Source organism: Petromyzon marinus, chromosome 15, assembly GCF_048934315.1.
Source record: "Petromyzon marinus isolate PM22_M1 ecotype Great Lakes invasive population chromosome 15, UKy_Petmar_22M1.pri1.0, whole genome shotgun sequence".
NCBI lineage: Eukaryota > Metazoa > Chordata > Hyperoartia > Petromyzontiformes > Petromyzontidae > Petromyzon > Petromyzon marinus.
Genome location: NC_133681.1, coordinates 13,883,532 through 13,901,326, shown reverse-complemented (window position 1 = coordinate 13,901,326; position 17,795 = coordinate 13,883,532). Strand labels below are relative to the sequence as shown.

At 45.2% G+C, this 17,795-nt stretch overlaps 1 protein-coding gene across 1 annotated transcript in view; it reads right to left on the bottom strand.

Annotated features, from left to right (window-relative positions):
• Positions 1-8,954, bottom strand: part of TNFRSF21 (TNF receptor superfamily member 21) — a 40,621-nt gene extending 31,667 nt beyond the window's left edge. The window contains exon 1 of the mRNA XM_032954959.2: positions 8,409-8,954. Coding sequence (XP_032810850.2) covers positions 8,409-8,552 — 144 coding nt within the window. The 5' untranslated portion in view covers positions 8,553-8,954. The remainder of the gene's footprint in view (positions 1-8,408) is intronic.
• Between the last annotated feature and the right edge of the window lie 8,841 nt (positions 8,955-17,795).

The window sequence follows — 17,795 nt, the reverse complement described above, 5'->3', positions numbered from 1 at the left end:
TTGTCTGTGTTTGTATATGTGGATAGCCTCATGAACGAATCTCTCATGGTAGCCAGATGGCTTGCAAAGAACCTCCGTCGTGGAAAAGTCAATGTCATGTGAGCCTACTGAATTATAACAGTGAACTGCCACGGCCGAGGTGTTGGTCCTACCGTGTTTTAGGTCTGCTTTGTGTTCACGAATGCGGTCCGAGACATGTCGTTTGGTTTCTCCAATGTAACTACCACAGAGGCAACTTAGTTTGTAGACGCCAGGGTACTGACGTCCCATCGTCTCTGCTATCAACTCCCCCACCTACAAACTGGCTCGTTTTCTGTCTGAAATCCTGCGGCCTTTCACTGGAAAACCCACCTCTGCGGTACAAAATTCTACTCACCTGGTATCGACAATCACGGGTATTTCCCTGTCCCCAGACGACCTGCTTGTCAGTTTTGATGTAGTTTCCGTATTCACCAAAGTTCCTGTACCTGACACCATCGCAATCATTGAAGACTTGGTTCATCAAGGACTAAACACTGAGGTACCCCCCTGATGAGACACTGCTTAACCAATACACACTTCACTTGGAATGGAACGTTCTACAAACAAAATGAGGGCACCCCAATGGGCTCCCCCCTATCTCCGGTTGTAGCCAACATTTTCATGGAGAAATTTGAAACTGACGCCATCCAGACTGCCACTGTGCCCAACCTTATGGAAGAGGTACGTGGATGACACTTTTGCCATCTTGCCACATGGCCAGTCTGCTCTAGACCAATTGCTCGACCACATCAATTCCATACACCCAGCCATCAGATTTACCATGGAAGTCGAAAAAGAGATGGCAAGCTACCTTTTTTGGATGTCCTAATAAAAAAGAGACCTGATGGTTCAATGAGCCACTCTGTCTACAGGAAAGCTACCCATACGGATGCTTACCTGAAACCGGATTCCCACCACCATCCATCCCAGAATAATTCCCTCATCAAGACTCTACACCATAGAGCCCAATGCATATCCGACCAGGAACACATAGCCAGTGAACTCAAGCACGTACACCAAGCTCTTAAAGCTAATGGTTACTCCGACTACACAATCCGGAAAGCTATCACTCCAACCATGAAGAAGGACCCTCTTGAGGAGCCTTTCAAAACCATCACTTTAGCCTACATTGCAGGGATCACAAAAAAGATCTCCAAAATCTTGAATAAACACAAGATCCAGGTCTAATTCAACACATTACATAAAATCCGTGATCTGGTTCCGTCTGTAAAAGATGTGATTCCGGACATACAGTACCCTGGCGTCTACAAACTAAGTTGCCTCTGTGGTAGTAGTTACATTGGAGAAACCAAACGACATGTCTCGGACCGCATTCGTGAACACAAAGCAGACCTAAAACACGGTAGGACCAACACCTCGGCCGTGGCAGATCCATGTTATAATTCAGTAGGCTCACAAGACATTGACTTCTCCAAGACAGAGGTTCTTTGCAAGCCATCTGGCTACCATGAGAGATTCGTTCATGAGGCTATCCACATATATAAACACAGAGACAATTTCAACCGAGAAGATGGATTCTGACTTAGCAATCATTGGAAGGATTTGATAAACCATTTCGGGTCTTAATTGATTGTTCACGCTTACGGTGGCTTTCAGACCGCATCCATTATTTTCGTCTCCCCCCTCCTCTTTTCCGAACATAGATGGAATCGTCCATCTGAATAACTGCCCAATCGCTCTCCATGGTGCTAACGCTAAAAAAAACGTCACTTTTTTCAAATTTTCTTGCTGTGGTTTTCACACCTGATGATGATTGCTTGTGTTGCAGTCGAAACGTCGTGAGAATTTTATTGTTTTATATTTTTATTATTTTAATGTTTCCCTTCTACGTGACTTTACCGAAAGAACCAAGAATATAATATCCGGAACTTAAGATGCATTACCGAAGCTATCAACAAAAAGTGTGTACCAGATTAATTTATCTTGGCAAATGCTATGGTCGGCAGAAAGGACGAATGATCAGCATGAGACTAAAAGAACACCAAAGGATGATTAAATACTCCCAAATACAACTGATGGCAGTGGCAGAACATGTGTGCCAACAATGACACTCAATTGATTTTGATAATGTTGAAGTTCTGTGCAAAACTAGTTACGACTGGCCAAGACGAATCATATAATCTATCGAAATTGAGAGAAATACAAATAATTTGAACCGTTCGTATAGCTACAGGCTTAGCTCTGCTTGGAAGCGAATTATGAAATAATACATTGTTTAAAAACATGCCTATACAGGTCAACATACGTTAATGGGGATTACCTGTGGATTGACAATAACAGGCACTGCTATTTTAGTTGCACACAAATGACAGGAGGTACAAGGAAAATGTGCATGCATAATGTGCGTTGATTACCATATGAATAACCCGACTGGTAATGGATACCCATTGTCATTTTATATGCATTCATGAATCCCCCTCTTCGCATTTGTGAAGGGCTCCCAAGTGACATCATCACATCTATCCTTCTATTTAAGGAACGAAACAGGAGAATTTCTCCACAAATCTGGCTCTTCGCCTGATGATGCCGGTTGTAATTATTGGCGAAACGTCGTACTCTGATTGTAAATGTTGTGGATTTGCTCGCTAACCACACCGGTGTGCTGTTCGAGTGACGAATTGGCATGTTCTGTTTACATGACAAAGCTTACTAAATTTCGATTTAAAGCTTTCGTGACTGCAATGATTCATCTTCTTTGGTTCTTTCGGTAAAGTCACGTAGAATGAGAATAAAATAATAAATTGATAAAATAAAATAACACAATATTGTGTTATTATAAAATATTGTGTTATTATAAAATAACACAATATTGTGTTATTTTATTTTATCAATGTATTATTTTATTCTCATTCTACGTGACTTTACCGAAAGAACCAAAGAAGATGAAAGCTTACTAATTTGCTGTGTCGGGTGGTGGCGGGTTTAACGGCACAATTATGTTTATGGAATCTAACCCCCCAAAAAAAAACCTGCATTATGGATATTGGTCACAAAAGCCTACATGTTAAAAAAAAAACAAAAGCCACAAACCAAATTCCCCTTCGTGTGCCTAATCTCAGAAGCTCATGAGGGTTGAGCCTGGTGTCTGCCCGATTGACTGAAAGGGCTTGTCAGGTGTTTAAGGTGTGGAGCTATCGGGTGGCCAGGAAATGTGCTACCCCACATCTGTGTGTTTCTCTTCAATACTTTTTCAAGAAATTAGCTAAAATATTCCAATGCAGATCCCACCTCATAAGATCTTGACACTCGGTGAGGTTTTTCTGGAAAAAATTATTTGCATTCTTATTTTTACGTCTGCCCTGCCAAAAGCAATGCAACTGGTGAATCACCAGTCGACCTCAAAGTTTATTCTAAAATGTGTGCAGGATAGAACTAAACATATCCATGACAGCAGGGCTTTGAAAGGATTTTTATGAAATCTATGGAAGGAAAAAAAAACACGCTAATAATGTACAGTAGAGTTTATAAATTGTGTGCAGCAATGCAGAAAAAATACAGCAGCCCTATAAAGCGCCACCTACATTATCAAATATTTTAAATTGCGTACAGTTGGCCCTGCACATAAGAGCTCGTTAGATGACAATTGAAATGGAGCAGATGTTTGCAGCTATCAACAATAGGATTCCGGGGAGCACTTTGCATGCACTATCAGCACTACAAATTGGCAACACATATCCCCACGTGACAGCGTAATGCATTTCGAGCCCCCCCCCCTCAAAAAAAGAAAGTGCAAATCTTTATGATCCACCGAACATCTGTGGCCCAGTACCTCTCTTTTGCTTATTTTTTTCATATTTTGCTTCCTGCGGCATGCAAACATCAGCAGACACTTTGTAAGAGAGATGTCAGCTATCGCGTGCTGTCACAGGCTGCAAAGAAAGGTCGGGGTCAATTACTGGTGACGGTTGATTTTTTTTTTTAAAGCCGCTATTTTAAATGTTTCTGCCGAGGCCAGTCATCTGAAGACGGATGGCCCTGACTTCATAGATGCAACGTCAAAGAATAAATGCTTATATTTTAATGCGGCTGACATACAAGTAACATCCCAGTTTACGCCGGGGGGGGGAGGGGAGGAATGAGTTCCTGAAAGGTGCGACTACGAAAAATCGAAACGATGCAAATCAAAGCGATTTACAGGCTCGGTGGTGGAGGCCAAGGCTGAGAGGTGACAGATAACGAGAGAGGATGGACGATGCCGTCAGCGACGTTTGGGTTCAGGCGATGCAAAATTGGGTAGTGGTGTGAATAAAGTGATGACGTATTTGCAAATCGATGTAAAAGGCGGGGGGGGGGGGGAGCTGTGAATCGGGGTACCAGTAAATACCAAGGGTGAACATGCTTTTAGTAATATAATAATTAGACTGTCTGCTTTGTAAAACAGTATTTCATTTAAAATACAAAAACATCGTCATCTGGATTAAATGTATGTGAAACCTGCCGAAAGGAAGCATGTAAATTTTTCATAGTGCTGATAGTGCATGCAAAGACATTGCAAAATTAAATACTCATCAGCATTGACTAAGTAGTTTAACAGTGGCTTAAGAGCCATAATTGTAAAAATCGTCAATTAACTATCAGTGTTACTAGCTACATTACAGATGGTAAGACTGGCATAACCATTATAAATAACGAATAGTATAGAAAAGAGTTCATAAGCAAATCAGTTTTAATGCTCCATTCAAAGTCTGCGCCTATGACCAAGATCGCCCGAAATTCGCCGAAATTTGCCGAATCTCGTCAAATCTCGAAAGCTAAGCACGCTTGAACCTGGACAGTGCATGGATGGGTCTGCACAATGCATAACAGGTGTTATCATCGGTGGGGCTCCGAGGTGGGCAACATAGGGCAGTGAATAATATTTCATTGTGGCAATATATGTATTGTACTTCAATGCTACCATGTCCATCAAGCAGCACCCAACCAACATTGAACCAAGGTCAATTAACCCCCCCCCCCTCTCTCCCATGACCTGCACACCGTGGTGAGGCACTTATCCAGAAGTGGATTGAGAAAAGGGATGTACAAGTACAGCCGAAACTAAAACTGAAGGACTTGCAATGTTCTAGAATTATGTGGATGCAATTGACACATTTTCAAAAGTAAGAAAAACTGCAGCTACATATAAGCAGATGGTCAGGCTGCCATCTTCATTATCATCAATTTCGTCAGATAGCACAGTGTTTATCAGTAAATTGTCTTGCTGAACACTAGAAGGCTGACAAAATAACCAGATTGAATGTAAATGCATCCACGTGAACATCGTATCCTTTAAGATGTACTGCAACACATTGTCCCCGCATACTTCATAAATGCACTTGCATCATTATACAGCACTCCCCTGACATTCACTTGGAGAGTACTCATGTTGTTCCAAAAGTAAGACTCATTGCAGCATTTTTTTATTGCCTGTGAAAACCACGAGATTGCTCTCCATCACCAAATAACTCCCCATTTTCCCCATATGGCTTCTCCATCTCCATAAATGTCATTCTATCCAATTCACATTGTCAAGCATGTCCTCTGCTTAAATATTGACCCCCAAACATAGGCACAATTTGTACCAAATTTCACCATGTATTCCAAACAACGTGATATAGATTTTCTGCACATAGTTCCCATTCTCTGATCCGCTGCTAGATGGTGGCCCATCTTATGTGGAAACCACAACCTAGTTTTAATCAGCCCACAGTTTTTGTAGGCACGTTGCTGCCACTAGATTTTTATTATCTTAGTGCCCTCAGATATTCATGCTGGCCATAAGGTCACTAATTCCCAAAGGTTGTTCCTTCCAGCATGTGTATTGCCTACATCTTTGAACATATCACAAATCCAATTAAATAAACTCTCGTTTGATATAATCGGTAGTTTACAGTGAATGACCAAATCACCCAGAATGTGCCAGATGACATCAGTTCTCAGAAGCAAATCAGCATTGGGCAACCACCATGCATAAATTCTCCTGTTTGATGAGTACTAGGTGCCTCGGTGAATGTATACACTCTAACTTTAACATAGCTATTTCTGTGACCAGTTACTAGCTAATCACTCAGCTATTTCAATGCTAAATTCGATGCTAATTCCTTTGTCAAGGGGCACCTCTGCGGATGTGTATACTTTAACTTAGCTATTTCAATGAGCCATTTCAATGCTAAATTATATGCTAATTCCTTTGTCAAGGCGCTTGGTCTTCTTTATATTCTCACACAGCTTAAAGGTCGTGATCTAAGCATGGCTTCTTCCACTCAAGCGCTGTCCTCCAGACAGGCTCGTCCCTTCACCTGATGAAGGCCGCTTGTGTTGTGGCCGAAACGTCGTGATTTTTTGTTATTTTATTTTCACCTACGTGACTTTACCCAATAGAACCAAAGAGTATGGATCCTAGCAGTCACGAAAGCTTTAAATCTAGAATTCATAAACAGGTTGTTTTAAACTGCTGCAGGGCCACGTGGTGGACAGTAGAGGGCGGTGTAGTAAAATCTACTTTGTACTGTAGTTTCTATGCTCCTACCTCTGTACTCCCCTCCTTCACCAACCCGCGCCGACCAATGTGAAGTATGGTCAAATTGCCACCCACTACCTGCATGGAGTTGGAGATCATTATGCAGCTGTGGAGCAACAAAGGGGGCTTGACGTGTATGTACTGTGCATAAGAAATGAACATCTATGACATCCACCCCTCCATTTAAGGAACGAGGCAGGAGGATTTTATCCACAAATATGTCTGTCGCCTGATGAAGCTGGTTGTAATAACTAGCGAAACGTCGTACTCAGATTGTACATTTTGTGGCTTGGATCTCCAACGTTCCGGTGTGCTGTACTAGTGACGAATTGGCCACGTTCTGTTTACGTGACAAACCTTACTAGTTGGCTGTGTCGGGTGGTGGCGGGTTTAACGACACATTTATATATTTACACGATCTAACTACAAAAATCCGGTATTATGAATATATGTTAAGTGCTATAAACATATGAAGCCTTCTAATTAAAAAACACTTTTTTATTCCAGGGTGTGTTTAAAAAAAGTGCATTCACAATCGTTAAAGGCCACCAATTATTTTCTTATCAGCGCGACGGCTCTTGGGAAAAAAACTCTTTTGGAAAAAAGGAAATGAAACACGTTTAATTATTTAGTTTTGGGTGCAACACGTCCATCTGCCACCAACTTCCTCACAGTCTACGGCACCTATTTAACGCAAGGAGGCCACCCATCCTCGGAACGTGTCGGGGGGGGGAGAGAGGGGCTGTATTTAACGGATGGACTGACAAAATGACTGCACCGATATGTACGGGCATGTATACGCATGTGCCAATGTGGTATATATATGTGAATTCTGGATCACAGGACAGGGCTCAGGACCACTAACACGCGTTGGACCCAGACTGCAGCACCAGCTCTGTGGATAACGTCTCTCGGTCTCTCACCTGCGAGACTCGAATCATCAGGCAGGGCGAAGGCAGCAGGGCACAGCGATCACAAGGCACAAACCACCACAAGGCGGCATTGGCACGACGGAATGAGCCACGTGCACAACAGGGCAAGCAAGCACTGCCATCCCCGCACACACACGGACCCCCCGCTGCTACTCGAGAGAATAACAATTGTCGACATCCTTACCGATTTCTCATCATTTCCTTTCAACAGGTGATTGAATAGTGTGATTGGATAAGCGATGTGCGCAAAAAAAAAAGGTCGAAAACGGTGTTTCTGGAGATTGGTGGAATGAATGTAGATGCTTTACAATAACATGTTTGTAATTTTTTTTTCATATTATTTTAGTGGGGTGTCTATAAATGGATAACCTTGGACTAAAACGCTCTCATTTAACCTTGAAAATGATTAAAAAAAAGGCCTTTGTGCACACACACCACCCAGTGTGATGAAGACATCGTTACATTGACATTCTATTGACAGCTTGTCAATACAGTGATCAACGTATTGTGTCACTCAACACAAGTAAAGGAACCCAGAGACGGTGGCAATATGTACCACATCGGGTGGCATAAATGTCGACAACATTGACGATTTAACCATAAAACAATGCCACCCTCATGAGTCTGACACACACAGACACACATTGACACCCTGGCAGTGACAGAGAGAGAACACGCACGCACAATGACACCTGGCCGTACAGAAACACAACGTGGCACACACAAGGCGACACGAACAACCTTGATAGTGACACCAAATGGAGACGTGTCTTTAACAACCTGAGAAACAAGGGGGGGTGGGGTGGGGAAACTCACATTGACAGTGTCCGCTGATGACACTTTGGCACACAGAAACACAGATTTGCACCGACACAAGCCACGCCGAGCAACAATGGGAGAACCAAAACCGCAATAAACAAGGGTCGCTCTCTCACCACAGCAGTGACAGCAGAAGCTGAACAGGGCCTCCTCCTCCTCCTCCTCCCCATCAGCTCCGGAACGGAGCGGCCACCTCCACCAGCCACCATCATCTCATCTTCCACCTCCTCCATCCTCCTCGCCGTCACCTCCTCCCCCATCACCACCGTCCAGTCGTCGTCTTTGCCTGCCCCGTGTTGTCCTCTTTCTCGTCTTCTTCCTCCTCCTCCTCCTCCACCACCACTCCAAGTACGTCTCCTCCTCCCCTTCACCAAGTCCTCCTCACCTCTACACCACCACTGCCTCGCCGCTTCCTCACCCCACCTCTTCCCCACCCTCCCCGTGTCCCGGCTAACTCACGTTATACTTGGACCACGTGAAGCCGCCCGCTTCGAACACCGCGTGCTGGCGGGGACGCGCGTCCATGGTGCGGCTGTCGTCTCTGCGAAGCTCGCAAGACAGCAGCACCATTGCCCCTCGTCGCCGGGCCCGGGTTGGGGAGGAGAAGGGAGGGAAGAGGAGGAGGGGAGAGAGGAGGAGGAGCAGCCCAGGGAGGGAGGGAGGCGACGGTGGTTGGGTGAGAGGCGGGAGGGACCGCGGGGAGAGAGAGAGAGAGACAGAAGAGAGAGAACCGCCCTGTAGCTCAGCCCACTGCCTGCTCCTCCCCTCCGCGATCACGACATTCGTGTGTGCGTGTATATTTAATAATACATTTTAAAACAAAATCAAACATTTCAGCAGCCTCACGTGGTCATCTTTCACCAAAGGTACTCCCTACGTCCTTTCGTTTCGGCTGATGCGACGATTGAAAGGGAGCAACGGATCTGCAATGTCACGTCCAGGTGGTCAAGCGCGTCAGCAGCAGCGGAGTTTATCGCTGCGATGTTACCAAAAGGGACGTTTAAAGCGCGTGGATCGAGTTTAAATCGAATTAAAATCGATCGAACGAGCGTGTTTTTCGCGTGCGGGTTCCATCAGATTGTTAAAACAAAGGCGTTTGACAACCTCCCCCCCCCCTCCCCCTGAGAAAGATGGCCGCCCCCGGAGTCTCGTCGCACGTGGCGCGGTCGCCTTGAACGGCAGCGCTCGCAGCGTCGCGCCCATTGGTCGAGCCGGAGCCCCAGCAACAGTCGCCCATTGGTTGGCGGCGTCGCGCGAGACAATAATGAAACATTTATTTATTATTTACCACCACCACCCCCCCCCGCTCCCTGTTGCCCAGATTTCACCAAGAGACACGCTGGCATGTGTTCCTGCTACCGCTTTGGGTTTTCATGATTAAAGTGACGTTTCCGCAAAGAACCACGCCATCCTGTTTTTTTTTGTTGCTTGTCCGAATATAATTTCTGATCCCGGGTCCGCCTTCAATAATTGTCATACTGTGTGTTATTGTAGGAAGAAGCTCAGATGGTGCATCGGCCAGTCATCTCAGCCAACCCATGGAACCTGGGTCTGTCCCGTGACCTCCTGTAAGCGGGCGTTCGACACTTCACGTGGCCTCAAAGTGCACCGAGCCTGGCACAAACACCGTTCTGACGTCCCGCCACTTAGCGGCGAATGGTTGTTCTTGTTTCTCTCTGATCCGCCTATCCTGCTGGACATCTGCGAAAAAGTGCTTCGTGGGTCATCGGATTCCTCCAGTCAAAATGAAGATTCTGATTATACATTCTGCCAGGGCATGGATCAAGAAACATGGACACTGACAAATTGAATAAAAGCTCAAAGAAAATGTCATACTTGCATAACTGTCAACCCATTATCAATGCCTACCTTATTACAGACCTTATTAGTCACCCCCGTGCCCTTATACATCTCAACGTTCATCCTACCACAAGGGAGAAACACAAACAAAAATGTTATTATTGAAACGTCTTTATGCCGTTTGGACCTGAAAGCTCAATTTCCATGTACAAGAATACCGGTAAACCTTATGGGTTGACAGGTATGTACTTGGGAGTTACGCTGAGAAATGAAAAGGAGGACACGTGGATCAGAGAACAAACACAGACATTGATTCAGGAAGCTAATTGGGCTTGAACAAGAGGACACATTCACGATAGAGGCTGATGGCCTGTGGACAAGGCTGGTAATGGAATGGCAGCCAATGCAGGGCACATGCCCGAGAAGACATCCAACCACACGGAGAGTTTAAATTAGCTTGTGTGCAGGAGTTGACACAAATTATGGCCCATGGTGGTGACTGTAAGAAGCAAGCTTTTTTTATATACAGCAGTAGATAAATATGCCCTGAAGATTCTGAACTAAATGTGTTTTTGTTGTGATATTGCTGGCAGTGGTGCACACGGACACCTAACAAAAGCTCAACATATGAAAAATTACTTTACAGCTCATCGGATTCCTCCAGTATAAATATTCTGCAATAAAATGGTGCTGCCCTATTCGGACAGCATACAGTTCTGCAATAGGTGACGTGTTGGACAATGGCCCTTCCTCACAGCACAAGGAGGTCAGATGTATTTAACAGTTGGTGAGCACAAGCCCAAATGCTCAAAACGTCAAGCTTCCAGAAACAAACGGCACTGTCAAAGTTGCAATAGTTAAGAGCTGACATGTCCTCCACTGAGCAAGTTTGTAAGAGCTTGCTCAGAGATTGGAGAGAATTGAGTGAATAAAAGTTGGAAACTGCATGACTTTATACAACCATGAGGACCTGATACAGATGTAATTTTAGGAATGTTTCCAGATGAAATAATAATTTGGCACATGAGCGGTATGTATGTAGTAACAGATGAACCATGAAATTAAAAAAAAAGTTTTATAGACAATGCAATAAGTCCATATTTGTTTTTGGGTTGGGTCACGTGGTGGCTTCAAACCAAAAATTGCTGTCATTAACCCTCCACCACCCGACAGGTTTGTCACTTTAGAAAATATATTTTTTTACAGAGACGGAAACATGGAGACATTCCAGGATGCTGAATTATCCCGAGTTAATTCCCACCATGTAATATCTGCGTTCAACGAGGACCCATATCGTTCAGAGAGGGCCATTGCCTGTAGGATCGGCCGTTCCACCTGCATTGATTCAGACGAGTCTGAACTCAGCTGATGAGGCATTATGAGTGTCGAATCCGGCCCACAGGGATTCGATTGCGCAAAACAAATGCAAGCCCTTTAAATCGTAACGCCCCACGAGATGGGTCGCGCAATAGCAAACTCTTGTTACTGTTGTGCGGAGAGAGACGGCTGCGCGAGGCAGACGTATCGTCTGCTTATTTGTGTTGCCAAAAAGGATGGGTCATTTCCAATAAAACAATCCCCAGAGAGGTCCCTTAATAGCGAAGTTCACAAATTGCTCTTCTCTGCCCGACTCCGTCGCATAGCCATGACGCCACTGCGGGGCGATTGCATCGCTGCGGCACTCACGGCCATGGGGCGGGGCTAATGCGGTCAGGGGGCGGGGTCTACCGCAGCTAGGGGCGCGGCTACCGCGGCCAGGAGCGCGGCTGTTGGAGATAAAGGCGGGGATACTGCAGATAGGGGGCGGGGCGAACGTAACTGAGGGCGGAGCTTAATTGTGTGGGCGGAGCCGACACACCCTCGCCCGCCTCTGATCTGTTGCGCATTGCTGCTGCTGTTGACGTCTGGGTGGTTGGCTGCTGTTGGTGGTGGTGGTTGTTGTTGTTGGGAGCCTTACTGGATGGCGGGGGGGCATTAGTCGGGATTTATTGTGTTCACTTGCACCCACCTCGGGTGAGAACGTGGAAAGCCCATGTCACAGAGGTTTAATCATTATAATAGTTCGCGGTTAATTTTACGAATTTCATATTAAATTTTGATTTGAAACTTTCGTGACTGCAGGGATTCATATTCTTGGTTCTTTCGGTAAAAAATATTTTGATTATTTTATTGTTTCCCTTCTACGTGACTTTACCGAAAGAACCAAGAATATGAATTTCATATTGTTTTCTTTGAAAATGGGCCCACCCAGCCACCCCCCCCCCCCACTACGTGAGCGCTGTGAATAAGGGGCCACTGTTCGAAACGTCGTCTATTAAAATCTGTTTCTTCTTTCATGTGGCAGGTTGACAGATGCGTTTTTGGTTTTCACTATGGGACTGCATGATGAAGGGGACACGAGGAGATGTCTGACATCGGGGAACTTGTGGGAGCGAGACACTGAACCCAGCATGGCACGTGTTGTCCAGCAGCAGATAGAGTATGGCTGAACAAGTAGAAAGGTCCACAAGACTTGGAGATATTTCATAATGGTTTAAGGCCATGAGCACATGTTTCTAATTTGAAAAAATCTGGTGGTACGTCTGTTGTAATAGGTTAAGAGTAGAGTTGATACCTCACCAAACGCAGGGGTTACATTCCTGGAAAATTCAGTGTTGGGCAAAAAACACGTCCGAAATTAGCACCGTTTCGTCTTTGTTTAACTACAGTAATTCTACATTATTTTAGCCCACTTGGTAATGCTGTACATGTAAATATAATAACACTATATATTGAGACTGAATGAAATAAAGTGAAAATCAAATATGTTTCGACTTGCAATGAATGATGATGGTGAAGATGATGTTGTTGGGTCTGTCGGAGCGGGCTTACAGGGTTGAGGGACCTTCTCCAGAGTAACATAGAGTTTAAGAGCTGCACGTTTATGTATGTAATCACATCAGTGTCAGGTGGAGACCCCAAACAGCATTCGGAGATGAGAATCTTAGCAACGTCAAACCGCGCAGAGCCCAAATATCACCCCAGTGTTCCGGAAAATGGACCTCAATATGTAAACCGTGTATAGCCGAAACGCGCGTTCAATAAAACCGCATAGGGCACGGTATGAATGAAATTAAAATTTGACAATGTAATTAATAAGGTAGCTAAGGCTCCAGCATTACACAGCCAGAAACTTTGGTGCCAACTTATGGGGAAGAAGAGGCGTATGAACATTGATAAATGCACCTCGTAAAATGGACGTAATTTAGGGTTTCCCAAACTTCAGCCCTCCCGGCCATCCACCACCACGCTCCGACTTTCCGTGTTAAAGTACCAATTGTATCCCATTCGAATACAAATTCAGTCGTTCTACGCCGTGCGCGCCGAATGTTTGTTAAACATGCCCCACGTAACGTGCTATGCGATTAACGCTTAGTTAATAAAGTCATTAAAATTAAGATTGATATATGTCTGTTTGTGTACACGTGTTCCACGTGTGTGTGCACGTGTTCCACGTGCGTGTGTGCACGTGTTCAACGTGACGCATTGGGCGCGTGCAGCGTGGTACGAGTTCATTTGAATGAGAGTAACTTGGTAAACGTGGAAAGACGTAGGGGTGGTGGGTCAGCTGGTTTAAGGCTTGTCTGTCATCAGAGGATTGTGGCACAGAGGTTGATGGACTATTGATATGATGTGTTGAAACAGACCATCATCAGCCACGATCAATACACTGCTGGATGAAGGCCTCCACAAATCCTGCAATGCAACAATCCACACCTCGCACCTGCAGACCATTGTTTATATAACAACACGGAAAGGTGCGCTCACAAATAGCCAGGGCGTGCGCCACTTACATCACGTCTTCCATGCATGTCACGTCACCGCCACATTGCATGTACAGCACGATCATCATCACGATCCATGGGCAATTGGCCCAAAAGGTGTTCCACTGCACATTTTGCATGTTTCCACTTTCCTCTGTCTTGTGCCAATATGCTCAAGTAGTGCAACAACTTTCTGGCAACAATCTTAAATGTCGCCAAGCCATTCTCTGCCAGGTCTTCTTCACTTACCGGTTCCTTCCATTTTTCCGAACAACGCACTTTTAAAGTTCCTGTTGCTGTCAACCATTGTGCTCTCAACACCGGTCTAAGGTTCAGAACATTTTATATTCACTCCACCAAGACCACACATAATTATAATAATTTTCACTCGTATTCCCTTCCGCCTGACTTGTGTTCCTACACAGAGTTGTGTCTGCCCTCCTATAAACCGTGTTTGGTTTGTCACAACAACTTACATGCAGAATTTCCGCTGACTGGCTATCCGGTGACATGACTAAATGTGGATCATCCTTAAACAACCCCCATCGCCCATTAACGTGCCCTGCCAACCATTCCACGCTGACTTCACAGCAATGGCTGTGATGCTAATGAAGAGGTTACGGGAAACCGGGGCTGTTTTCATTCCACGAGTGGGGCTTTATGTAATGCGAGCTGGCTGACTCATCTCCGATTCGTGGTCCGCATTTGAGATGTGATGCGTGCGAACGGGAATTCGCGACTCCCGCACGCTACCCATTTACGCACGGCCCAGTAAGTGCCGTGTGGATACACAAAGTGTATCTCCGCCACTCACACATGATCATTGAGTAGCGTTCATCTGTGAACCAATTCTAGCACTTTCAGTAAATGATTAATCGTACGAAAAAAAATGTGCGGCCAGGCTGAACGCTTCCAAGAGGACGTCTGCTGAGAAGATGGAGCGATGACACCAGCACGTATCTAGGTGCACTGTGGATTACTATACAGTATCTATATATTGGCTACGTACGGTGCGAAAGAAATTCAGCAAACATACCTTGAGGAGGCCTTCATCCAGCAGTGGAATGACCATGGCTAATGATGATAATTATTATACACGAAAGGTGATTTATTCGCACAAAAGGCACGATTGTGACCAAAGGCTTGGTCTTCCCATCATACCTTGTATGTCATGTGACACCACAATACTTGTGTGTATAATGCACACAGCCTTGTTTTAGACCACCAACTCACAATCCACGCGCAAAAGGAGTGCGCGTCCAATCAGTCGGCTCGTTATAGAATCAGAATAATTATTTATACTGGTGGAAGACTCTGGTGAGCGAAACAGCTCTTTTTTAGAGATGTCCAGTGGGGACGGGTAAGAACGTTACAACAACAAACAGTGCAAAAAAACGTGATAGTAGTGTAAAGTACAAGAAATGTCAACAAATCACCCACAAACATACAAATACAACTTAACCATCCCCATCCAACCAGGCAAAGGTCACCGAGGTATTCACTTATTTTTCTGAAGCAATCTGGCCACAAATGATAGTTTAACAAAGTGGCCCATCATTTGACATTCATAGCATCAAAATAATCTAAATAATCTTAATGCATGTTTCTAAATGTGGAGCGGAAATCCGGAGGGCCCGGAGAAAGAATTCACACGAGCACAGGGAGAACATGTAAATTGTGGCCAGATTATTTTCTACAAGGACAATTATACATCTATATACTTTTGAGTTAAAGCTTTCGTGACTGCAGGGATTCATATTCTTGGTTCTTTCAGTAAAGTCACGTAGAAGGGAAACAATACAATTATTATTCTTGGTTCTTTTGGTAAAGTCACGTAGAAGGGAAACAATAAAAAATATATAAAACAATAAAATTCTCACGACGTTTCGACTGCAACACAAGCAATCATCATCAGGTGTGAAAACCACAGGTGTGAAAACCACACCTGATGATGATTGCTTGTGTTGCAGTCGAAACGTCGTGAGAATTTTATTGTTTTATATTTTTATTATTTTATTGTTTTCCTTCTGCGTGACTTTACCAAAAGAACCCTGAATATCTATATACTTGTTTCATTTCTTGTTAGGAATCATCAGTACAGTACGGAATCGCCAAAATCGCCTATTACTACTCTTAGTACTCATTTCTGTTGACGTTCCTTTGCTGTGGGTGTCATTTTCTCGTTTCTCTACGGCAGGGACCAATCACTTCATGATATAACCGCAGGTGGCTTCCCACACAAAGTGGTACATAATTTATCACGGTACATGACCAGAGTGGCACATAGCCACAGGTGGGGGGGGGGGGTTACCTGATAAGATTAAGAAAAATATTTATTTTAAGTTGTATATTATTAAAATAATTTGCTTTCCTATACTTAGTACTCCTATCGTATTTTTGTATTGGTTGTTGTTGAAACATTCTTACCCGCCCCTACTGGACATCTGTGAAAAAAGAGCTTTAATAGCTCATCGGATTTCTGGAGGTAACACCAATATTCCGATTGTCACTCTATGTTGGGGTGCAGTGGTGGTGCGACGATTGGAGAACAACGCGATTAACCCAGCCAACCAGGTTTGATTCCCGGCTATGGTTAACATCAGTGGCGAGTGATGTCTGAAAATCTTAAGTCCCCTGTTCACCAACTCGCATTGACCAGCATGTGCATGGAGTATGGTAAAACAACCCCCATGATCAGCAACAGTGCATGGAGAGTCCTTAATGCAGCAGTGGCTTGACAAGAGCGATGACATCAATAAAAATTATTGTATTACATATCGCGTAATCCATGCTATTGCATCTCAATATTCTGAACATCGCGAACCCCACATAAAATGTCACGAGAACACCGGCGAGGAGATCAACAAAGACGATCAACTTCGGTGAACTAAACTCGAACCAGGTGAAGGGACGGCAGATGCTGAAGCTCCTGACATCTGAGAATGTCCTGGGAAGAACAAACATAGCAATAACATAGTTTGATGTTTTGCAACGTCATTTATGTAAACACCACCGCCAAATGTTGAATAGTAAGAGCTGTATTTTATTTTAATCTTTCTGGACCTGTACATGGCATGTTCTAGCATAGAAAGGGGTTTTGTTACATGTGGTGCCGCCGCAGCGGCGGCCGCTCCGTCGGGGCCGTACCCACCGCCGCGACACCGCCACCGGTGCCTCGGATTTCCCGCCACTCTCCCGAGGCCGGTGCTCTCTCAGACGTCCGCTTTTTACCCTCTACACAGCGGAGCCGCTCCGTCGGGGGCCGTGCCCACCGCCGTGACACCGCCACCGGGGAGTGACGGCGCCGACGCGGCGCGCCCCTCGCCGCCCCCCCCCCCCCCCCCACATGAATGCACGCACACCCCACGTAGAGCCGGGAGGGAAGGTCATCTGGCCGACAGGTTTTTATCCAGAAGCCCCTAATGGGATCAAACTTCATGGTTTCCTGCGGTCGGGAAATTGGGCGATCTACCCCCGAGGCTGACCCGCACCGCGGCGCCGTGACCTGATATTAAAGTCGCGTGGTCACGGCGGAGGCCGTTGAGCCACCCCGAGTGAAACCGCACACACACACAAGCGCGAGTCAGTGGGCCAATAGCGGGAAGAACGGAGAGCGGACGTCCAAGAAACCACCACGGTGACGTCACCAGAGTATGATCAAAGTACCAAAAAGGCGGGAAAATCCGGGCATCTGATTGGGCAGAAGGCCAAGGGGGGCACGGATCGGAATGCATCTGTTATAGGTAGGATTAGGGATCCAAATAACAAAGGGACAGGAATAACCAGGCCTCTGAATGGACAGGGCGGCACGGATGCGGGAGCAACTGAATGCCTTTTGTTATAGGTAGGATTAGGGATCCGAATGTCAAAGGGACAGGAATATCTCAGCCTCTGATTGGA